The sequence below is a fragment of the Aquarana catesbeiana genome, linkage group LG01 (genome assembly GCF_042186555.1).
Source record: "Aquarana catesbeiana isolate 2022-GZ linkage group LG01, ASM4218655v1, whole genome shotgun sequence".
In the NCBI taxonomy this organism is placed as follows: domain Eukaryota; kingdom Metazoa; phylum Chordata; class Amphibia; order Anura; family Ranidae; genus Aquarana; species Aquarana catesbeiana.
Window position 1 is genome coordinate 122084777 of NC_133324.1, and position 25003 is coordinate 122109779.

At 42.6% G+C, this 25003-nt stretch overlaps 1 protein-coding gene across 3 annotated transcripts in view; it reads right to left on the bottom strand.

The window, feature by feature from the left end:
* Positions 1-25003, bottom strand: part of ERBIN (erbb2 interacting protein) — a 341118-nt gene that overhangs the window by 84020 nt on the left and 232095 nt on the right. For all 3 annotated transcript variants that reach the window (XM_073623490.1, XM_073623499.1, XM_073623482.1), the window contains 2 exons: positions 24454-24571; positions 1609-1687 (listed from right to left, as the gene is read on the bottom strand). In XM_073623490.1, the coding sequence (XP_073479591.1) occupies positions 1609-1687; positions 24454-24571 (197 nt within the window). The remainder of the gene's footprint in view (positions 1-1608; positions 1688-24453; positions 24572-25003) is intronic.

Genomic DNA, 25003 nt, shown 5'->3' on the forward strand with positions numbered 1-25003 from the left:
GGAGGGGATCATGCTCTGCTTCAGTATGTCACAGTACATCTTGGCATTCATGGTTCCCTCAATGAACTGTAGCTCCCCAGTGCAAACAGCACTCAGGCAGCCCCAGACCATGACACTCCCACCACCATGCTTGACTGTAGGCAAGACACACTTGTCTTTGTATTCCTCACCTGGTTTCCGCCACACACACTTGACACCATCTGAACCAAATAAGTTTATCTTGGTCTGATCAGACCACAGGACATTGTTCCAGTAATCCATGTCCTTAGTCTGCTTGTCTTCAGCAAACTGGCTTCTTGTGCATCATCTTTAGAAGAGACTTCCTTCTGGGACGACAGCCATGCAGACCAATTTGATGCAGTGTGCTGCATATGGTTGCGTATGGAGCACTAACAGGCTGACCCCCACCCCTTCGATGTCTGCAGCAAAGCTGGCAGCACTCATACGTCTATTTCCCAAAGACAACCTCTGGATATGATGCTAAGCACGTGCACTCAACTTCTTTGGTCAACCATGGTGAAGCCTGTTCTGAGTGGAACCTGTCATATTAAACCGCTGTATGGTCTTGGCCACCATGCTGCAGCTCAGTTTCAGGGTGTTGGCAATCTTCTTATAGCCTAGGCCATCTTTATGTAGAGCAACAAATAATTTTTTCAGAGCCTCAGACAGTTCTTTGTCATGAGGTGCCATGTTGAACTTCCAGTGACCAGTATGAGAGAGTGAGACCGATAACACCAAATTTAACACACCTGCTCCCCATTCACACCTGAGACCTTGTAAGACTAATGAGTCACATGACACCGGGGAGAGAAAATGGCTAATTGGGCCCAATTTTGACATTTTCACTTAGGGGTGTACTCGCTTTTGTTGCCAGTGGTTTAGACATTAATGGCTGTGTGTGGAGTTATTTTGAGGGGACAGAAAATTTACACTGTTATACAAGCTGTACACTCACTACTTTACATTGTAGCAAAGTGTCATTTCTTCAGTGTTGTCACATGAAAAGATATAATAAAATATTTACAAAAATGTGAGGGGTGTACTCACTTTTGTGAGATACTGTACACACACACACCTTCAGCTTTAAGCTGGCCATAGACGGTTCGAATCTCGGCCAGTTTAGCAGGAAATGGCCAAGAATCTAACCATGTATGAGCAGGCAGAATGCACCCAAGTTGATTGATTAATTTTGGTACAACCAGCCTGCCGGATTTTACATGCAATGATTGCTAGCAGCTGTTATAGCCCCTATCAATAATCAGCACAATAGCCCTGCGGGAGGGATTCCGCTGTCAACATTGTCTGTGTTGATGGGGGAATGGAGCGATTTTCTTTCCTGCCAGCTCCGCCTATAGCTGGCCTTAAATTGTATGAGGCAAGCACTACCAAGTACAAAAAAAACAATTGGTGGAACATAGCTGCAGATAGAGGTTTTCTACCTGAATAACTATCACCTTGCAATATCAAAAATCGCACTTATACCATGCAGCATTCCCTCTTCAGTGTTTCATAGAAGGCGATGCCTACTAGCTCATTATGCCTTTTTGTTTTGTAGTTTTTTTTTTTTTCTCATTGTTTACAAACTCTTTAAGGCCCAATTGAACTTACTTAGAAATTGGATTGACGCTTGCTTCGACGATTGTCAAAACTTTACAGTTCTTGATGTTTTCTGGAAACTCCTGTATCCCTGCAAAAGAACAAAAACAAACAATATTCATTAACAAAAAAAAACAAAAAACTTTCATGCTGGACAATTTTACAACACAATGAGATTCTTCTGATATTTAAAATAGTCACGTAGCACACAAACATTTCATGAATCAGCACTTACAAGAGTTTTTTTTTTTTTTAAAGCAAGCAAGGACATATGAAATTTATGAAGTTCAATAAAAAAACGAAAAAAAAAAAAAATGTGCTGCTCATGAGTCATACAAGTAGCTGGACAGAATTATCAATCATTTAGAGCCCTTGCACACTGGGGCGGTTTGCAGGTGCTATTGCGCTAATAATAGCGCCTGCAAACCGCCCCGAAAGTGCCGCTGCTTTCATTCCAGTGTGCAAGCCCCGAGGGCTTGCACACTGGAGCGATGCGCTGGCAGGACGGTAAAAAAAGTCCTGCCAGCAGCATCTTCGGAGCGGTGAAGGAGCGGTGTGTATACCGCTCCTGCCCATTGAAATCAATGGGACGGCGCGGCTATACCGCCGGCAAAGCGCCTCTGCAGAGGCGCTTTGCGGTGGTATTTAACCCTTTCTCGGCCGCTAGCGGGGGGTAAAACCGTCCCGCTAGCGGCCGCATACCGACGGTAAAACGCCGCTAATAATAGCGGCGTTTTACCGCCGACGCCGCCCCCCGCCCCAGTGTGCAAGGGCTCTTAGGAGATAAAACAATTAGAACATGGATGCTTCAAATTTTGAGTTCAGCTTTAAATAGGTAGTAAGTCAGCTTCCAAATATACATTGTTCACAACATCTATTAAAGGGTCAGTCCAGCCAAAAGTGATATGTTAGATATCAGTGAGCCTGTCAGGTTTAGTCAGCCCCTAGCTTCTTGCATGTCTTGAATACTCCAGCAGCAGGAATCTACCACCCATAGTCCCTAAATCTTGTCTAGTCCATCTGGGCAGTTTTGGGTGCATCTGTCCCTCTTTGCAAGTTCCATTGTTTTCTATTACCCGCTCCATAATATAAATTGATTCCAAAAATCCAAAAGGAAGAGTGGGAATTCCTTTAAAATGGCCACCTTGGGTATGCAGAGCCAAGATTTAAAGTGCGGAGATCAGACCAATACAGTTTATGAGAAGAACAAAAATATATCAGGTGGTTTAACTGTTCAATATCCACCAAAATCTGAACAATAGAATTTGGATTACCTGATAAACGTGCAAATGTGCCTGCAAAAGTGAAAAAGCATATTGGGTGGAAAAGTGTAAAAGGTGACCCTTTTATATCTATTAAGAAATTAAGGCTAAAGAGAAGAGGAGGTAGTAAGGAGAGAAAGAGGAGAAAACACTTCCCCTACATAGAGTGGATATTAGGGAGACTTTATACTGCTTCATTAAGAATTCTCAGATTTGGTCCTGCGGATGGCTATAGCCAAGCCATGGCTGCCATATGTTTAGGAATTTGGTGCATCTGCCTAGGTTTGTCTTGAGCTTTTCATTAATTAATGCGTTTCTAGTCCCATTCAGATGTCAGCTTTCATCAGTAAAAAGAGATTATAGGACAAGCCATAAGCTGGCCACAGATGGGTAGGATTTTGAACAAAAATTCTTTGGGAAAAAAAAAGGATCTAGGAAAGTTTGTTCATTTTCTAATTGTTAGTGGGCCAAACCAATGTTCATTTCAACTGCAGTGACGAGCAAATTCGATGGAGCAGGATGGGAAATGTTTTTTACAGTGTATGCGGTTTTCATTCGGTAAAGTCCATTCATTCCAAAATCAAATGCTAAAAGCAAATTAAATCTTTCCTACAGCAAACACATGTTCTGAGAATATTCACACAAATTTTCCTAAAACTTTTCTTAAGAATTTTTGAAATTTGATTAATCTTTGGCCAACTATAGTCTACTGCCACCAATCAGCCTAAAGAGAATGACAGATTTGCACTACGGAAGAGGACAGCAAAGTACAATTGCAGGGAACTACTGCTAGGACAGGAAGCTCAGCTTACCCATGCACTAAGCAGGTAGAGTTGCCAAGCCTTTCTAAGTAAAAGCTATAAAGCTTTGTTAGCTGTGGATAGAGGTGGGGAATGTTAGAACCCCTATCATGTGTCTATTGTTAATTTCCCATGACTGCCTGTCAGTGCCCATACAGGAAGTGGCAGATATGTCCTCAGCAGGGGCAAACACTGCAAAAGAAACCTGCCAGAGGTTCCAATCCTCCCCAGTGCTTATATTGCCATCTGGGTCCTCCCCTTCTTGCTCCGCTGACCACAGGAATTTAAGGGGAAAGGTATCACAGATAAAACTTGGGATATAAGAAGATGGTGGTTGATTCAATTTGTGAGCATTTTTCAAAAACTGAAATATACAGTAATTTCAGATTTAATTGAGCTGAGCTAAAAGGATAAAGACCATGAGAGAGCCTATACGTCCCCATGGTTTCACCTGACTTTAATTCATTTCTTGATTATTAAAAAAAATAAAAATAAAATTTTAGCGCTAGTGAGTTTTTAGACACAAGGTCACCTTGACATTAATATTTTCAACAAGCTTGGAGACTGCACGTTAAGAACTATTTAACCATTGTTAAAGCCAGCCCTTGGGACTAATGAGCCAGGAAAGAGCGAGAAATCAAAGACCAGAAACCAGAGTTTACTTCAGTGACAGGCCCCTCAGCAATGCGGATAGGAAGTGGGAGACTCAAGACCACTATCAGAGGAAGACGAGAACTTCCTCTTCCATTATCATTACTGAAGGTGGAAAATAGGTCACCACTAAACTGGGACTATCACAATGGGTTGCAGCTATATAAATGACCTGGCATAGAGGAACTTTAAACTTCAACCATATCTGCATCGTGGGGTGCTTGGCACTCATTTCTCCCATCTACCAAAACTATTTCTGGTAAAGGATATAGAAAGACTAGAAGCTAGAAAATTGGACTTTAAAGGCACACGGATAGAACATATAAAAATAATTAGGGTTTTTTTTTATTATTAGTAGAAACCTAATAAAAAAGAATTTTTACACATAGATATTTATATAAAATTCATGAAATTGGTATTATATGACTCACACATAACTTCTGACAACACTTCCAAAATAAACAATTACAATGATACACCCAATGATACAATGATTGAAGTTCCAATAGTCGTAATCAAATAGGGATGTAGTTATGGAATAGTTAGAGTCAGAATGTGAATCCAAATACAAGATATTCGCTCTACATGTTGTGCGTAGAGATACGCTTCTTCAAGAGCACAAAGATCTATTAAACATATATGAAAAACATGGAATTTTTTTACATAACATAGAAAGCTTAGTATTCAAAAACAAGTACAAAAATGCTCCGATAGGGTCAATGGGCAGCAAGAAGCAAAGCCCCTCGGTTGGGATGCATATATATGGGTATAGTATACAGATAATCGGCACAAAAAAAAAAAAAAGTAAAGAAAAAAGTGCAAGACTATAGATTGAAGAGACATATTAATCAGTGGTGTCTGATTCAATCTATAGTCTTGCACTTTTTCTTTTGTATTTATAGACCCTACATCCTGGGTTGGTTTCCTATTTACCTTCCTAGTAGTCCAGCATCAATTTTGTTTACACTAAGTACTTTATCTGTGATTATCACTAAGCTTACATCTTGATATATATATGCAGAAAAGAGACATCAGGTCACTTTAGAAACAGCTTCCACATCTTTTGTGCCGATTATCTGTATACTATACCTATATATATGCGTCCCAACCAAGGGGCTTTGCTTCTTGCCTCCAGGTGGCCCTTTCCCTCGGGGGGGTTGTTTGTAGCCCATTGACCTCATCAGAGCATTTTTGTACTTTTTTTTTTTTTTTTTAATACTAAGCTTTCTATGTTATGTAAAAAAATTGTTTACTTATTCCATGTTTTTCATATATGTTTAATAGATCATTGTGCTCCTCAAGAAGCGTATCCGAACGCGCCACATGTAGAGCGAATATCGGAACTTCAATCATTGTATCATTGGGTGTATCATTGTAATTTTGGAAGTGTTGTCAGAAGTTGTGTGGGTCATATAATACCAATTTCATGAATTTTATATATATCTATGTGTAAAAATTATTTTTTTAATAGGTTTCTACAAATAATAAAAAAAACCCTAAATTACTTTTATACGGTCTATCGAGTGTCTTTAAAGTCCAATTTTCTAGCTTCTAGTCTTTATATATCCATTGTTGGGAGGTTGGCACACTATTACTTGTGTATCCACAGTGTCACCCTGTGAGGCTACATGTTAAACCCTTAATTATTCTCAATATTTCTGGTATAGAGTATAAAGATATATAGGTGGTGACCCCAATATGCAAGCGCTCATTGAATAGATGTGTATGTCTTGCGTGGTTCTCGGGTTTTGGACCACTTTATTTTACTCGCTCCCCCAACCAACATACAATATAGATGAAAGAGGAAGGAATATGAGGCTTGTATATGAGCAGAAAACATCACTGAAGGGCAGCATTGAATAATCTCTGCATTTTGAATAAAGTGACCCTGTCTATAGTCACATCTTCAGTTTCCCATGTCTCCTTATTTCTCTCCTTTCCCATACTCCAGCCTCTGACAGGGTTTTTAGCATTCAACACTTTCAGGTCACAGCACTGACGGGGCCAAACGATGGTCACTAATGGAAGCTTTGAATGCATAAGACACTGATGGAGGCTCCAACACTGGAATGAATTGAAAGTAGCAGACACGAGCAAGGAGAGGAGAGTATATCACCTATAGGAGAGTATACATTTAAAAATGTAATATTCCAAACTATCCAATTGATATTTTGTCATTCTAAGGTTTGCCATTCATTTAACACCATACAGGCCAAATTATGTCTTTGTCCCCACTGGGAAGATTCACCCTCTCAATTTGTCCTGGTTACCATTGACATTGTGACAGAAAGTGAGGAAATTCCTAACTTTTACAGTTGTCACCAGAACAGGAGGCGATATCCTCCAATGACAATACCTGTTCTGGGGACAATGTCTTCAGTGCTCAGGCCACCAAAGACGATCAGTCCTGCACTGTAAGACCCCTCTCACACTGGGTCGTTTTGCAGGTGATATTGCGCTAAAAAATAGCGCCTACAAACCGACCTGAAACAGTCGCTGCTGAGTCTCCAGTGTGAAAGCCTCGGGGTTTTCACACTGGAGCGGTGCGCTAGCAGGATGCTGAAAAAAGTCCTGCTAGCAGCATTTTTGGAGTGGTGAAGGAGCGGGGTTATACCTTGAAATCAATGGGGCACCGCGGCTATACCACTGGCAAAGCGCCTCTGCAGAGGCACTTTGCGGTGGTTTTTAACCCTTTATCGGCCGCTAGCAGGGGGTAAAACCGCCCCGATAGCGGCCGAATACCACCGCTAAAACTACAGTAAAGCGCCGCTAACAATAACTATTGTTAGCGGCGCTTTACCGCCAACGCACCTTCCGCCCCCCGTGTGAAAGGGGCCTAAGTGAAAGCGGCGAGGGTCTGTCCACAAGTGAGGTGATCGCCGACTGCTGGGGCAGGAATAAGTTAACAGATTTTTACTGATACACTAGGCAAATACAAACCCAGTTCAAGGGTAGTTGTTCATATTCCCAGAGTTCAGCTTAAAGAGGGTTTTTTTTTTTTTTTTGTGGCAGGAAGTGAAGGGAAATATCTGCAATGGGTGCAAAAAAAATAAAAACCCTCATTAGTTCACTATGCTATGGAACAAATGTTCAACTTATAGGCAGAAAACAAATTCAGTCATCATATGCAAGGATAGGTAAGCTGTAAGGAAAACACAGCACATACCAGGTGCCCTAACCCCTGTTATGCGCATGCGTGTGTTCTAGACCATTAAATCACCAAGCACTGAAAGAAGGCAAATGACAGTTTCTAAACAAGCACCTTGAAACCATTTGAATCCTGACAAGCTCTACTTAAAAATGAAGAGATGAACTATAGTTGACTAAAACAACCCTGCTGTGTGATCAGGTTCATATTAGACAATGATATCTGTGTGACCTGACCAAAAAGCAACAATGGTTGACAAAATGAACACTTTGAACCTCTGATGGCCACATTTAAAATATAGAAATGATAGAAGTACTCAGATTATCCTTACTGAACTTCTCTCTTAAGAACACTAGGAGAATTTTATGCAATTAATGGGACATTCTCCCTTTTTTTTATCTAAATGACATAGAGCTTTATATTGTGCAGCAAGCCCCTACTTCGTGAACTTCAGTGTAGAGCAGTCACAACAATATGAGTGCTTGTCTGTTGCTATGCTGGCTCACAAGTAGAAGTGTCATTGATAGCGACAAATCAGATTTCTTGTTTCCTTTAACAAATAACCCGTGATTAACTTCTAAGGTTAAACACATTCACATTTACTAAAAACTTTTCATAAGTTCCATGCTTTTTTTCCTTAAAGAAACCAAACTGGAGCTCTGGTACATACCTCAGTCACCCACCAATCCAATGTGGCCATTTCTTTCATAGTCACTTTGTACTATGGGATGTTAACGGTGGCTGGATCTTCTGCTTGAGGCTCGTGTGAGGAGTCACCTGAGTTTAGAAACTCCAAAGGCGCACTTTTACTGCCATGCCAGGTTCACTTTAAGTTTTTATCCAGCAGAAAATAAAACACTGATCACAAAGCCAATGTGTCAGGTTGGTAAGTGACTGACACCCAAAAGTCAGTCACCCTCAGCAGAGCAATCATCTCACACTGATTGCAATTTCATTCTCAATTTCTAGAAAACCAGCTGCTCCATGAAGTGGTCATCAATTTTCCAGCTCTTGTACTTATTAAACCAATTGGTAGTGTGCAAGATGTCATTTTCCACCTGCAGAACTGTCAGTGCCGGACATCCTTCAATCATAGCAATCAGCAATCAAATACTACAACGCCCATCTTACAAACAGCTGAAGATACATCAAGAATCAGTATATTATTAAAAAATATACACTGATTGGACACTTTATTAGGTGCATCTTGCTAGTACCAGATTGGATTCCCTTTTGCCTTCAGAACTGCCTTAATTCTTGGTGGCATAGATTTGGAAACATTCCTCAGACATTTTGGTCCATAATGACATGATAGCTGCTGCAGATTTGTAGGCTGCACATCCATGATGCGAATCTCCCGTTCCACCACATCCCAAAGGTGCTCTATTGAATTGAGATCTGGTGAATGTGGAGGCCATTGGAGTACAGTGACCTCATTGTCATGTTCAAGAAACCAGTTTGAGATGATTTGAGCTTTGTGACATGGTGTATTATCCTGCTGGAAGGAGCCATCAGAAGATGTCAAAGATGTCAAAGTGATGGACATGGTAAGCAACGATACTCAGGTAGACAATGGCATTGAGCCCGGGTTCACACCTATGCGAATTAGAGGTGCGTTTCCGCACCTCTAATTCGCATAGCAGGAGAATGTGACTGGCTCCCTATGGAGCCAGTTCACATATCTCCGGGGCGGCTGCGGTGCGCACTGCACAAAAACGCTGTGCGTCTTTGGCTGCATTTCAGGGCCGAATTCAGGCATAGAATCGGCCCTGATTCGTCCCTGAAATGGTGAACAGGGACGCACAGCGCTCCTGTGCGATCCGCAGCCCGTTGTGGTGTGAACCCGGGCTTAAACAATGCTCATTTGGTACCAAGGGGCCCAAAGTCTGCCAAGAAAATGTCCCCCACACCATTACACCACCACCAGCAGCCTGAGCCATTAATGCAAGGCAGGATGGATCCATGCTTTCATGTTTTTTACTCCAAATTCTGACCCCACCATCTGAATGTCGCAACAGAAATCGAGACCATGCATAGTTTTTGCAATATTCTATTGTCCTAGTTTGGTGAGCCTGTCCGAATTGGAGCCTCAGTTTCCTGTTCTTAGCTGACAGGAGTGGCACCCGGTGTGGTCTTCTGCTGCTGTAGCCCATCTGCTTCAAGTTTCGATGTGTTGTGCGTTCAGAGATGGTATTCTGCATACCTTGGTTGTAACGAGTGGTCGAGTTACTGTTGTCTTTCTATCATCTTAAAATTGTCTGCCCATTCTCCTCTAACATCAACAAGACATTTTTATCCACACAGCTGCGCTCACTGGATCTTTTCTCTTTTTCGGACCATTCTCTGTAAACCCTAGAGATGGTTGTGCATAAAAATCCCAGTAGATCAGCAGTTGGTGAAATACTCAGACCAGCCCGTCTGACACCAACAACCATGCCACGTTCAAAGTCACCTAAAATCCCCTTTCTTCTCCTTTCTGATGCTCGGTTTGAACTTCAGCAAGTCGTCTTCACCACTTCTAGATCTCTAAATGCATTGAGTTGCTGCCATGTGATTGGCTGATTAGCAATTTGTGTTACCAAGCAATTGAACAGGTGTACCTAATAAAGTGACCGGTGAGTGTATATAGAAAAATATCTTTTGCTACACAGGTGTATTTCCTCACAAGTCAAAAAATACTTTTTTTTTTAAAGGCAGTTATTGTAATACCCTGAAATTTATCAGGATTTAAGGGTTATGTTTCAGATGACAGTAGAAAGCAGTCTTGTAAGGCTCGGTTCACACATGGACGGCACGACTTGCAGGTCGCCTCAGCGAGGCGACCTGCAAACGACTGCCGGGGCGACTTGCGAGACGACTTCTGCATAGAAGTCTATGCAAGTTGCCCCAAGTCGCCCCCAAAGTAATACAGGAACCTTTTTCTAAGTCGGAGCGACTTGCGTCGCTCCGATTAGAACGGTTCCATAGCACAGAACGGGAGGCGACTTGTCAGGCGACTAGGTCGCCTGACAAGTCGCCCCAGTGTGAACCGAGCCTAAAGGAAGTGGCTGCCTGCTGTACAGGAAAGGGGAGGTATTCAAAAGGGGCTGGTCAACACTGAAGTGTATGTAAAGAAAGACTGCTAAAGGAACAGCTTCTATTTCACACTTCCTGAAGAAAATTCTACTGCATTTAAGAAACGTCTTTATTCATCACATCAGCACAAATATATGCGATTACATATTTTGTGCTACATAGGGGTTTAGTTACTAAAACTGGAGAGTGTAAAATCTGGTGTAGCTGTGCATGGTAACCAATCAGCTTCTAATTTCAGCTTGTTCAATTAAGCTTTGGCAAAAAAAAAAAAAAAAAAAATGGAAGCCGACTGATTTCTGTGCAGAGCTGCACCAGATTTTGCACTTTACAGTTTTAGTAAATGAACCCCATAGAGTCTTCTCAAACAGTTCTTTTTCTGCCCTGGTGAAAAGGTAAATTAGGGAGAGTGATATCTCCTTCAACGGAAGTACTGGATTGAAATAAAGTCGCCCTTTGCTTGCTCCAGTTTTAGTGAATAACCCCCACTACTGTCCCTTGAGATATCAGCTGGACAGTTAGTGCATTGTGTGTTATCACTGCAAAGACACAGGTAGCTAAACCTGCATATGTAAGGAGCAAACATAGCTGTTATTGTGTACATATATTATGAGAAATTATAATTAGAAACAATTTTATTAAATGAACATATATTGATACTATTATTTATATAAAAATGATCTCTTGATAAGCACTGGAGACCACACATCATCTTTATTATATGGAAAAACTGCCATGGATATACATCTAATAGAACTGCTACAAGGTTGCAGAATTTCAGCTCTGTAATTTCCCTTCCATTTTGATGGGAATGTCAATATTTGTTTCACTTCTCCTATTACAGGCCCTATAAAGTTTAATCTCATCTTCTGTCTTTCACTGAAGCCTGATTCAGACATCTACATGAACTGTGTAAAGGGAAAACCACAGGAAAATTGAGAGAACTTGAAATCTCTATTATCAGAACAGCCAGACAACCAGTGCAATTCCAAGGTAGCAGCTTGATTACTATAAAATGTACCTTAAAGTGTATTTCCATGTTTGCAGCCAAATTGGGATAACACCTACTGTATATTTGTTACAGTACATGTTCCCATTCGCATAGCTTCATTTCTTTTTATGTGCCTAAAAATCCTACCTAGCTTTATCCTTCTATATAATGGTAAAGTGGTGGCTGGGGAGTAAGGCCCCCTTTCAAACAGATGGACCGATCGGGTCCGCCTGCTATTTTTTTTTTTAAGGCAGACCTGAGCGGACCATCCATTGCCCTCTAAGGAGCGGCGGGTATCAACGGCGATGTGCCTACTGATACCTGCTGACATAAAAAAAAAATAAAAAACACAGATGAATAGGGGATCCATCCCACATCTGTCTGGCAGATCGGATGGCAGTCAGATGTAAACAGACAGGTGGTCCATTTACATCCGACCACCCCATAGAGGAAAGCGGGCTGTGTCTGTGTCTGCTCTGAATCAGCGGAGCAGAAACAGACCTGTCATCCGCCTACTCAGCAGGGATCAACGGAGAGATCCCATGCTGAGCAGGTGGATCAGCTGGAAAACTCCACCAGTTTGAAAGGGGCCTTATGTTTACTACAATTAACATGGTCTGTACTGTGCTGGCAAATCGTATCAGTTGTAAACTAGATTTGAACGCTGTGGGGAAGAGTTACTAAAACTGGAGCACTCAGAATCTGGTGCAGCTGTGCATGGTAGCCAATCCGCTTCTAACTTTAGCTCGTTCAATTAATAAAACCTGGAAGCTGATTGGTTTTTGTGCAGAGCTGCCCCCCCCCAACAAGCTGCCCTTGTTGTTTTAATTTTGGATAGTAAAACATTTTTTTTTCTGCCAGTAAATACCTTATACAGCCCACGTCCTGTTTCTTGTCTGGTCATTAGCCTAGGCTTATGACATCATGCACAGCTCTCTCTTGAGGGTTTGCCAGGAAAGGAGGGGGGGGATGAATCATAAGAGGGCCAATGAGAGCTGCAGGGCTGCTGAGGTGGCGGTGTGTCTCTGTAAATCCAGGAAGTGAACAGGCAGCAGCTTCAGCTGCCCACAGTTAAAATGGATGCAGCCAGACTTGGTGGAGGGAAACATGTACAGCATATTTGGCAAGTACAGAATCAAAGTATATATATATATATATATATATATATATATATAAATAAAATATGCAAAGTGGTTGGAGGGAAGCTTCAAATTGGCAAAGAGGTTTTTATTACAAATTATATGAGCAGACTGCATTTCCTCTTTAAGAGCATTGTTCATTCTAGCTTCAATAAGTTTAAATTCTTAAATGCAAGTCAAGTGTGTTTGGCCCATGTGCCCACTTTCGGCGACATGCAATTATGCATCATGTGAAATATAGCACATGTAGAAGTAACTTTTAGGCATCTTTAGACACACTGGAGTGTGAAGGACCCAGAAAGCAGATGATTGGCTTAAGCAGGAGTTGAATCTGCAAAAGGGTGTAAACTAGAGATTCTACTACTTGCCAGAATGTTGGAAGTTAGGGCAGGTCCAGAATACATCAATTTTTCACAGTTTGAAGGATGAGATTTCTGGATCTAGGCCTGCTGGTATGAAGTTTTGTGTAGACAGTTTATAGGAACACACTTGAAGTGATTGTAAATGAGCACCTTGTAAAACAGAATACATAGTAGTGTCCTCAAATGTACAAGATAACACCAACAGTTTTCTCTTTGTATTGCTGCCTTTGTGTGAAATCCCTGGTGTTCCTGCTAGTCCCTCTGCTTTCCTATTAGAAACTGAGCACACTAAGCAGGAGAACACACCGTGGTCAGTTCTCTAGCTGTGCTGGGAACTCAGCCTGCTTTCCTCCAATGATTGGACTTGACATGACACCCCCACCTCCCTGCACAGTCTCTCATTGGGAAGATCAGTTTGCTGTTGCTTCTCCTCCCCCTAGCTCTTATGTAGCTGAGAACAGAGGATAAATGATAACTTATATAAAAAAAAAAAAAAAAGTTATATATACACACACACACACACACACACACACACACACAAATTATTTGCCTTCCATTTCTATTTTAAACTGAATGGCTTGTTTTACAAGGTGCTCATTTACAATCACTTCAAGTGTGTTCCTAAAAACTGTCTACTCAAAACTTCATAACAGCAGGCCTAGATCCAGAAATCTCATCCTTCAAACTGTGAAAAATTGAGCTGTGAATGACATAGCTATTGCAGTAGCCATTCTGCAGCTGCTCTTCTGTCTTAGCCAACTTTGTTATCCGTTCTGAAGACCCGTGAAGCTGCAAGATCGCCATATTAATAGTGGCACCCATTACTGGGCAGTTCTTCTTGTTCATAGACCCCACCCACTGATGTCACCATCAATGTAATCCAGAGATTAGAGGCAGGAGGGGGCAGAATAAGCCTCCGATGATGTAAAACCCTTAATCAGCTATTATGAAGATAATAGAACAGTTTGTAGCTAGGCACTGTCCTATTTGGAGAAGTTATTTTGCGTTTAATGGGGAATCGTATGCCAATATTGCATTTTTTTTTTTATTAAATGTTTTACCCAGATTAAACTGTGCGTATTAATTACTGGTAAAAAGCCAGAAACTTTAGATTTTAAGCATATGCTGCCTATAGCAAATTCTGGGACTTACAGAATAAGTTCACTTTATCATATCACTTTATCACAAAATAAAATAAAAAAAGAGGCCTGTGGAAATTAAAGATTATTTCCTCGATTAACCACTTCAGCCCCGGAAGGTTTTACCCCCTTCCTGACCAGAGCACTTTTTACAATTCGGCACTGCGTCGCTTTAACTGCTAATTGCGCGGTCATGCAATGCTGTACCCAAACGAAATTTGCGTCCTTTTCTTCCCACAAATAGAGCTTTCTTTTGATAGTATTTGATCACCTCTGCCGTTTTTATTTTTTGCGCTATACACGGAAAAAGACCGAAAATTTTGAAAAAAAATGATATTTTCTACTTTTTGTTCTAAAAAAAATCCAATAAACTCAATTTTAGTCATACATTTAGGCCAAAATGTATTCGGCCACATGTCTTTGGTAAAAAAAATGTCAATAAGTGTATATTTATTGGTTTGCGCAAAAGTTATAGCGTCTACAAACTAGGGTACATTTTCTGGAATTTACACAGCCTTTAATTTATGACTGCCTATGTCGTTTCTTGAGGTGCTAAAATGGCAGGGCAGTACAAAACCCCCACAAATGACCCCATTTTGGAAAGTAGACACCCCAAGGAATTTGCTGAGAGGCATGTTGAGCCCATTGAATATTCATTTTTTTTGTCCCAAGTGATTGAACAATGACAAAAAAAAAAAAAAAAAATTACAAAAAATTGTCACTAAATGATATATTGCTCACACAGGCCATGGGCATATGTGGAATTGCACCCCAAAATACATTTAGCTGCTTCTCCTGAGTATGGGGATACCACATGTGTGGGACTTTTTGGGAGCCTAGCCGCGTACGGGGCCCCGAAAACCAATCACTGCCTTCAGGATTTCTAAGGGCGTACATTTTTGATTTTACTCCTCACTACCTATCACAGTTTTGAAGGCCATAAAATGCCCAGATGGCATAAAACCCCCCCAAATGACCCCATTTTGGAAAGTAGACACCCCAAGCTATTTGCTTTGAGGCATGTTGAGTCCATGGAATGTTTTATATTTTGACACAAGTTGCGGGAAAGTGACAAATTTTTTTTTTTTTTTTTTTTTTTTTGCACAAAGTTGTCACTAAATGATATATTGCTCACACAGGCCATGGGCATATGTGGAATTGCACCCCAAAATACATTTAGCTGCTTCTCCTGAGTATGGGGATACCACATGTGTGGGACTTTTTGGGAGCCTAGCCGCGTACGGGGCCCCGAAAACCAAGCACTGCCTTCAGGATTTCTAAGGGCGTACATTTTTGATTTTACTCCTCACTGCCTATCACAGTTTCAGAGGCCATGGAATGCCCAGGTGGCACAAACCCCCCCCAAATGACCCCATTTTGGAAAGTAGACACCCCAAGCTATTTGCTGAGAGGCATGGTGAGTATTTTGCAGCTCTCATTTGTTTTTGAAAATAAAGAAAGACGAGAAAAAAAATTTTTTTTTTTTCTTTTTTCAATTTTCAAAACTTTGTGACAAAAAGTGAGGTCTGCAAAATACTCACTATACCTCTCATCAAATAGCTTGGGGTGTCTACTTTCCAAAATGGGGTCATTTGGGGGGTTTTTTTGCCACCTGGGCATTCCATGGCCTCCGAAACTGTGATAGGCAGTGAAGAGTGAAATCAAAAATTTACGGCCTTAGAAAGCCTGAAGGTGGTGCTTGGTTTTCGGGGTCCCGTACGCGGCAAGGCTCCCAAAAAGTCTCACACATGTGGTATCCCCGTACTCAGGAGAAGCAGCAGAATGTATTTTGGGGTGTAATTTCACATATTCCCATGGCATGTTTGAGCAATATATCATTTAGTGACAACTTTGCGCAAAAAAAAATAAAAAAAATAAAAAATTGTCTCTTTCCCGCAACTTGTGTCACAATATAAATTATTCCATGGACTCAACATGACTCTCAGCAAATAGCTTGGGGTGTCTACTTTCCAAAATGGGGTCATTTGAACTGTCCTGGCATTTTATGCACAACATCTAGAAGCTTATGTCACACATCACCCACACTTCTAACCACTTGAAGACAAAGCCCTTTCTGACACTTATTGTTTACATAAAAAAATAATTTTTTTTTGCAAGAAAATTACTTTGAACCCCCAAACATTATATATTTTTTTTAAAGCAAATGCCCTACAGATTAAAATGGTGGGTGTTTCATTTTTTTTTTTCACACAGTATTTGCGCAGCGATTTTTCAAACGCATTTTTTGGGGAAAAAACACACTTTTTTACATTTTAATGCACTAAAACACACTATATTGCCCAAATGTTTGATGAAATAAAAAAGATGATCTTAGGCCGAGTACATGGATACCAAACATGACATGCTTTAAAATTGCGCACAAACGTGCAGTGGCGACAAACTAAATACATTTTTAAAAGCCTTTAAAAGCCTTTACAGGTTACCACTTTAGATTTACAGAGGAGGTCTACTGCTAAACTTACTGCCCTCGATCTGACCTTCGCGGCGATACCTCACATGCATGGTGCAATTTCTGTTTACATTTGACGCCAGACCGACGCTTGCGTTCGCCTTAGCGCGAGAGCAGGGGGGACAGGGGTGCTTTTTTTTTTTTTTTTTTCTTTATTATTATTATTTTTTTATCTTATTTTTAAACTGTTCCTTTCATTTTTTTTTTTTAATCATTTTTATTGTTATCTCAGGGAATGTAAATATCCCCTATCATAGCAATAGGTAGTGACAGGTACTCTTTTTTGCAAAAATTGGGGTCTATTAGACCCTAGATTTCTCCTCTGCCCTCAAAGCATCTGACCACACCAAGATCGGTGTGATAAAATGCTTTCCCAATTTCCCAATGGCGCTGTTTACATCCGGCGAAATCTAAGTCATAAAATGCTCGTAGCTTCCGGTTTCTTAGGCCATAGAGATGTTTGGAGCCACTCTGGTCTCTGATCAGCTCTATGGTCAGCTGGCTGAATCACCGGCTGCATTTTCAGGTTCCCTGTTGAGACAGGAGAGCCAGAGAAAAACACGGAAGACGTTGGGGGGGAGGGGCATTCCCTCCCACTGCTTGTAAAAGCAGTCTAGAGGCTAATTAGCCGCTAGGATTGCTTTTACATGAAAGCCGACCGCTGGCTGAAAAGAATGATACCAAGATGATACCTAAACCTGCAGGCATCATTCTGGTATAACCACTCAAAGTCGTGAATGGCGTACCTGAAGACAAAAAAATGGTTAACAATAAAGCACAGTAAACGGTAAGGTATAAAAAATTGCATACCTGAAAAGCAAACATGATAAAACATAATAACAATAAAACATTGCAGAATAGAATACAGTAAAAAAGAGCAGAACAATAGAGAGAGAATAGAGAGAGAGAGAACAATAAAACGACAACTATTTTTTTTTATTTTATATTTTTGTATGTGTTTTTTTGTTTTGTTTTTTTTTACACTTTTTTTTGTAACTAACTTTTATAACTGTAACCGGTTCCAGGTTCGGGTCTCTCAAAATGCGATGGCATCTTGGGAGACCCTGTGAAAGTGTGCCTAGTCTGTGCAATGCTGTACCCTACGCTAATACTCAACTAGTGAATGGTAGCGTTCAAAACATTCACCAATGCAAAGACCAGGATTGTCAGGACAGGAGGGACAATAATAGCGGGTGTCACGCCTATATTCGCGCTTGCTGCAGACACGACATCTTTTTTGGGGGTTCGTTGGGTAGGGGTACTCGGGAGGACATAAAGAAAATGCCTCTCATGCAGCCGACTGCATTTGGTTGGGGATGTGAATGGGGGAAGTACGGGCGCTGCAGAAGTGGTGGGTTCCCAATTAGGATTGGCGAATGCAGCAGGAAGGGCACTATGGGCACGACGGGCCTGTGTTTGTCTTTTTGGTGGCAGCGGGACACTACTTGTGCTTGCCACCTCACCAGCTTGAACTGCACTTATGGGACTCGCCACGTCACCAAGTGTTACTGCAGTGCTGGTTTGACTACGACCGGGGTGTACTAGGCCGCTGGTGCTTGCCAGTTCACCAAAACGCTACCAAAAAAACTGTTAGCGATCGCAAGGATCAGGCCTGACTCTGCGAACGCTGCAGTTATGCGTTTAGTGTTTTGTAAGTGTCAGTGATCGATCGATACTGCACTTGGGTGGGCTGGGCTGGGCCGGGCGGAGGGGCAAAACGCAGGTGCTAGCAGGTATCTGGGCTGATCCCGCTAACACTGCGTTTGTGGGAACCCTAAACTGCTGGGGACGCTAGTATAGATCTGATCGGATCAGATATTGATCCGATCAGATACTATACCACTAAGGGAGGCGTATGCTGCGTGCGTGGGTGTTAGCGGTACTGGCGCTAACCTGACACTGCTTGGGGCTGGTGCTTGCCAGTTCACCAAAACGCTACCAAAAAAACTGTTAGCGATCGCAGGGATCAGGCCTGACTCTGCGAACGCTGCAGTTATGCGTTTAGTGTTTTGTAAGTGACAGTGATCGATCGATACTGCACTTGGGTGGGCCGGGCAGAGGGGCAAAACGCAGGTGCTAGCGGGTATCTGGGCTGATCCCGCTAACACTGCGTTTTTGGGAACCCTAAACTGCTGGGGACACTAGTATAGATCTGATCGGATCAGATATTGATCCGTACAGATACTATACCACTAAGGGAGGCGTATGCTGCGTGCGTGGGTGTTAACGGTACTGGCGCTAATCTGACGCTGCCTGGGGCGACGCATATCACCGCCGGGCGATCAGGGGGCTAAACTTTTATTCGGTAATAAACGGCGGGTGCCCTGACACTATAAAAAATAAACGAACTAACCAGCGTCACCCGTAACAGTTATACGGTGATCAGTGGTGAAAGGGTTAACTAGGGGGCAATCAAGGGGTTAAAACATTTATTAGGTAGTATATGGGGGTCCCTGTCGCTATAAAACGCTGACGGCAAACCTAAATATTTACCTCACTAACTAGCGTCACCAGCGACACTAATACAGCGATCAGAAAAATGATCGCTTAGTGACACTGGTGACAGAGGGTGATCAAGGGGTTAAAACTTTATTAGGGGGGGTTAGGGGGGTATCCTAGACCTAAAGGGGGCCTAACACTCACTGCCCTAACACTGTAACTGTCACAAACTGACACTATGCAGTAATCAGGAAAAAAAAAAAAAAAATACTGCTAATGTCAGTTTGTGACAGGGGGGGGGGGTGATTGGGGGGGGATCGGGGGGCGATCGGGGGGGGATCGGGGGTGTAAGGTATGCCTGGCATGTTCTACTGTGTGTGTTTGTGTTGTGTGCACTTACATGTCTTCTCTCCTCGGCGCTGGACGGAAACTGCCAGACCGAGGAGAGATGACATCACATCCTCTGCCTGTGTGAAACTACACACAGGCAGAGGAGGATTCCCATTGGCTGGGAGCGATCGCGAGGGGGGGGCCACGATCGGATGGTCTCCCCCTCGCCTCCCGACGCTCCCAGTCAGATGCCGACCGCCGCTGGCACCGGGGGGGGGTCCGATTTGACCCCCCGCCCGCGGGAGGCAGATCACGTATATATACGTGATTCTGCCTGCCCGTGCCACTCTGCCGACGTATATCTACGTTAGGCGGTCGGCAAGTGGTTAATCGTTAATTTTTTTGGTCGATCAAAATTCTTTTGATCGGTAGGCTGCCTGCCCTGGGGCCGCTTTGGGCCAAGCTGTGGCTGCAGCGCAGCGCTCCGCTCCGCTCCCTCCTCCTCCACTATATGTCATACACAGTCTGTGGGCATCTCCCGCTGTGCGTCTCTGAGCTGAGTGTGAAAACTTTGGCCGCGCTGTGAGAAAAGTCCCGCCCTCCTCCTAGATCAGCTCGTGTGATAGATGCAGTGTTCTGTCCATAACCCGAGCTGATCTAGGAGAGCGGGACTTTTCTCACAGCACGGCCAAAGTTTTCACACTCAGCTCCAAGACACACAGCGGGAGATGCCCGCAGACTGTGTAATCCAGGCACAGGCACTGACTACAGTGAGGCTGCGATTATGGGCACGGCGAGGCTGCCATTATGGGCACGGCGAGGCTGCGATTATGGGCACGGCGAGGCTGCGATTATGGGCACGGCGAGGCTGCGATTATGGGCACGGCGAGGCTGCGATTATGGGCACGGCGAGGCTACGATTATGGGAACGGCAAGACTACGATTATGGGAACGGCGAGACTACGATTATGGGAACGGCGAGACTACGATTATGGGAACGGCGAGACTACGATTATAGGAACGGTGAGACTGCATTATGGGAACGGTGAGGCTGCGATTATGGGCACGGTAAGTCTGAGATTAAGGGCACGGTGAGACTGCATTATGGGCTCGGTAAGGCTGCGATTATGGGCATGGTGAGGTTGCGATTATGGGCACGGTAAGGCTGAGATTATGGGCATGGTAAGGCTGAGATTATGGGCACAGTAAGGCTGAGTTTATGACGTGTGACGTCCTAGCCATGCCCTGCTATGTCTGGCTTCGGCCGTTGCCATAAAAACGGTGCTAAATCAGCTAAAAGTAGTTGGATCTGTATGTGCGTTATAATGAATTGAAATTAGTCGATTAATCGATTAAAAAAAAAATCGATTAATCGAACATGAAAATTTCAATCAATAACAGCCCTTAAAAAATAAACGCTTATTTTTTTGCAGGTAAAAAAAAAAGTGCATTTATTTATTTATTTGGAGCCTGTAAAGCATTGCACCAGTGATCAGCAGATCGCTGGTGCCATGCAGGTCTGCAGATCTGTCAGTGTATCTGTGTGCCTGTACACCCGTACGGGCAAGCAGATACACGGGAAGAATCCATGAACTACCGAGGAGCTCCACAGAGCAGTAGTTCATTGAGAACTACAAGCGGACATCTGCAAAGGATGTCAGGACTTGTAGTCCATTCATACAAGGAGCTCTGTGTATGTGTAGGCGGTGTCCCGCTGATTTCAAAAACTGACAGCTAGTATGGGGAACTTCTCCCTGTATTGCTGTCACAGGGAGTGTGGGGATCGGGCAGCGGCTGCAGCACTGGGAACATGTTACACCCTAAAAATGGGTGGACATAACATAGCATAACCTTAAAGCAAATGTTTATGGCTATGGTAGATTTCAATGCCAGTTGCTCTAATTGTGGTACATTTGGAAAGCAGAACACCACCACCAAGTACAAGATCGCCTCAAAAAATGTACAGTATTTCTTGAATGATGGTGAATCACATGCAAATGATCTTCGATCATTCTCACGTTCATCTTTTCAAACAAAAGATATTGTGCATCACTAAAAGATTCTAAGGTCTATATCGAACATACTAAAAATTCTGCTGAAGTCAAAGATTATTACTTATTACTGACCTGTGGTGAATCTTTTTCATTACGACAGGATACTAAGTACATGCATCCATGATGGAGCGAAAAGGAAATGGCACAGATCCTGATATTACCACATCCCGGCTTCAGGATGCATTATACTTGTTCCATAATAGAGGTCAAATTGTAGGTTCTCAAGAACAAGGCTAGGTAGGGTAGTGAACCACTAAACTAGTCTCCAAATCTGAAACATTAAAATTTAGTTCACTTCTGGGCAATTAACCATTCCCTGCAAGTTTCCAGCAACTAATAAGAGAAAAACACTTCTCACAACCTCTCAGATGTTTTAGGTAACAAGAACGGAGGCTGCATCATCTGAGCTGTGGAAGTGAGGAAGGACTCGGATCACTTTCAACATTTTACTGGGGATGTCCTCTGTAGTTGACAGGTGTCTGACTTCACAGGAAATGAGAGAAAAACAACCTGTTCCTTTTTTATATATCTAGATCTCTATAAGGGAAATTTCCTCTAACAACTTGTCCAGGTGGCAGGTGTCAGAAGAGAAATTTAGGCTGGCCATAAACGGTTCAAATCTTCCTGCTGAACCAGCCAAGATTTGAATTGTTAATGGGCAAGCTGAATGTACCAAGTTGTTTAATCAATCAACTTGGGTACAACCAGCCTGCTGGATTCTCTTGCGATTATAGCCGCTAGCGACAATCACTGTCTTCTCCCGGCAGGGCGGCTTCCCCCGCCCACCCCCGGCCGGAAGAATACAATGTCGCGGCAGGAGGACATCCCCCTGTCAGCATTGTCCGTGTTGGTGGGGGAATTATGCTACCCGTGGTTGCAGGAAAGAAATACGCACCGTGTATGGCTTGTCTAAGAATCTTACAGGGGGAACAGCAACTTCAGAACAAGTCTATTAACCCAGCCAATGAAATGTTCTCCAAAATAAGCTGGCTGGAGGGAGACATACTACCCCATAGATATGAGATTGTTCCACTATCCAGCCAAGCAACCATTTCTGAATCTCTGCTGAAATGAGGTTCTCCTGTCTATAGCCACCCTTTCAGACTGTGCCTTTGACGAACAGAAACAGACTATGGGCACCAGCCATTCAGTCCTTTAAAATATTTCTCTATCCACAGATTCTTAAGTAAAAAACACCTTTATTCTCTGCACGCACCCTCACTAACTGGACGTCAAATGAATACTGTTTTAAAGTAATACTCAGAGTTGTGTGCATTTTTCCTACAGAGTTCAGCTTTGCTTCATACAACCCACTACAGGAAATTTGTCTCTGAGGCTGGGCTATGTTGTGTTAAAGCAGCTCCAATCACAGTGGCAGTCTTAATCCAGGTACATGGGTTTTGAAATTCAGTCAGTTCAGCAGGAACCAGATGAATTACGATCTGTGTACGGCCCACCCTGTTCTACAAAAGCTAAACCCTGGATCAACTTCTGTCAAATGGTCCTATTGGGTATTTCAGGTTGCAAGAAAAAAAATTGCTTGATTTACAGTCAGTGTTGATGGGGGAATCCCCCCAAGGAGCTTTTGTGTAGAGCCGTCCCTGCTGGGAGAACACAGTGATTACTGCTAGCGGTTATAGCAATCCGACAAGCTGGTTGTACCCAAGTCAATCAATGGATGGACTTGGAAACAATCAGCCTGCCCATAAATGGATCAAACCTTGGACAGGTCCCTGGTGAACTGGCCAAGTTGCGATCCATCTATGGCTGGCTTAAGGCCTCATGCACACGAGACCCTGTTAAACTCGTGTTCAGAGGCAGTTGGACACTTTTTTCAACTGCCCCTGAAAGCATTCAATGTTATCCTACGTGTCCATGTACACAGTCTCGTTTTTTGGCGTTTTTAGGCAGTTGCGTTTAACTTCGTTTTTCCAGAAGCAAAAAAATGGGTTCAGACGCAAAAGTTTTCCACGTTTCAGACGCCAAACGCGGGGCCACTTGATGCTAGGAACCACAAATTTGGTGTGCTAACACAGTTGGACGAACAATAGAACATATCCAAATTTAGGGTTCCTAGCATCAAGTGGCCCCGAGATATGGGGCCCCAAAATCAGGTCGGAAAATGTCATTCTCTGCTGCATAAGTGCTTGACATTTTGCGACCCGAATTTGGGGCCCAATATCTTGGGGCCACTTGGTGCTAGGAACTCTAAATTTGGTGTGCTAACACAGTTGGACTAACAATATAACATATCCAAATCGGGTCGCAAAATGTCAAGTACTTTTCTGCAGCAGAGAATGACATTGTCCGACCTGACTTTGGGGCCCCATATCTCGGGGCCACTTGGTGCTAGGAACCCCAAAATTGGATATGTTGTAGTGCTACTGTAGTCCACTGTGTTTGCACACCAAATTTGGGGTTCCTAGCACCAAGTTGCCCCGAGATACGGGGCCCCAAAGTTGGGTCGCAAAATGTCATTCTCTGCTCTGCAGACGCTTCTAGATGCAAACGCAGTAAAACGTGGCTAAACGGGTGTTTCTAAACGCCGGTTTCAGCTTTTAAAAACATGTGTTCAGCAGAGTTTGCACCAGCGTCTCATGTGCATGAGGCCTTAGTGACTGCACACTGCTAGGAAGTCCTATGTCTACCCGACACTTCTATTTATTGCCCCTATACTCCCAAAATTGGGGAAGTATGCCTAACCATAGTTCTGTTAGCAAAAGGTATATTTTTCAGAAACATGTTGAAAGACGACACTGCTGCCATTTAATTAAAGAATCATGTAGAATTTAAACGACTTTTTGTCAGTAAAGCATATTATGCTGCATCCCTAAATGAAAGTAATCTGTAAATACAATCAACAGAAACAAAATAAATTACTGAATCCAGGGGCACAAATCAGAATCAAACAAAGAAAACAAGAACATGCACTTATTGTGCCAACTACAATAGTTAAGAGCTTATTGACACACAATTCAATTAACTTGTAAAGGAACTTACCATTCTTGCTGACATCTAGTTCCCTGAGATTAATGAGATTTGCTATAGATGCTGGCAATATTGTTAGGTCATTGTCTGGCAAACTCAACTTGTGCAGAGACTGGCAGTTGAATAGTTGCTGTTGGGAAAAAAATAAAAATAGAGAAAAAAAAATGTCAGCTTTCATTTTCTACTTCACAGCTGATGGTGGGAAAACACATGACAATACAACTGGCAATGAAACAATGGGTTATAGTATTTCAGTTGCAACAGCTAAACAAATTCATAGGAAAAGGGGTGCCTACTCCAAATTGGAACTTCACAACATTTCTTCCTTTTCGTTAAATATCCAAAATTACATTCACAATTCATTTCACTGACCCAGCCTAACTTTTGCTATTTGCAGTTGTCAACTTTAACCTTCATATATGTCAGGAGTTGGACCATCCAATATGAAAGAAGAACACATTATAATTATGACCGAGTCCTGAGGAATGGTCACAAGGCAAACAGTCATATACTGGGCCATAGTGTAGCCAAGTTTTGTATGGTCTTTTTCACACTTTATTCC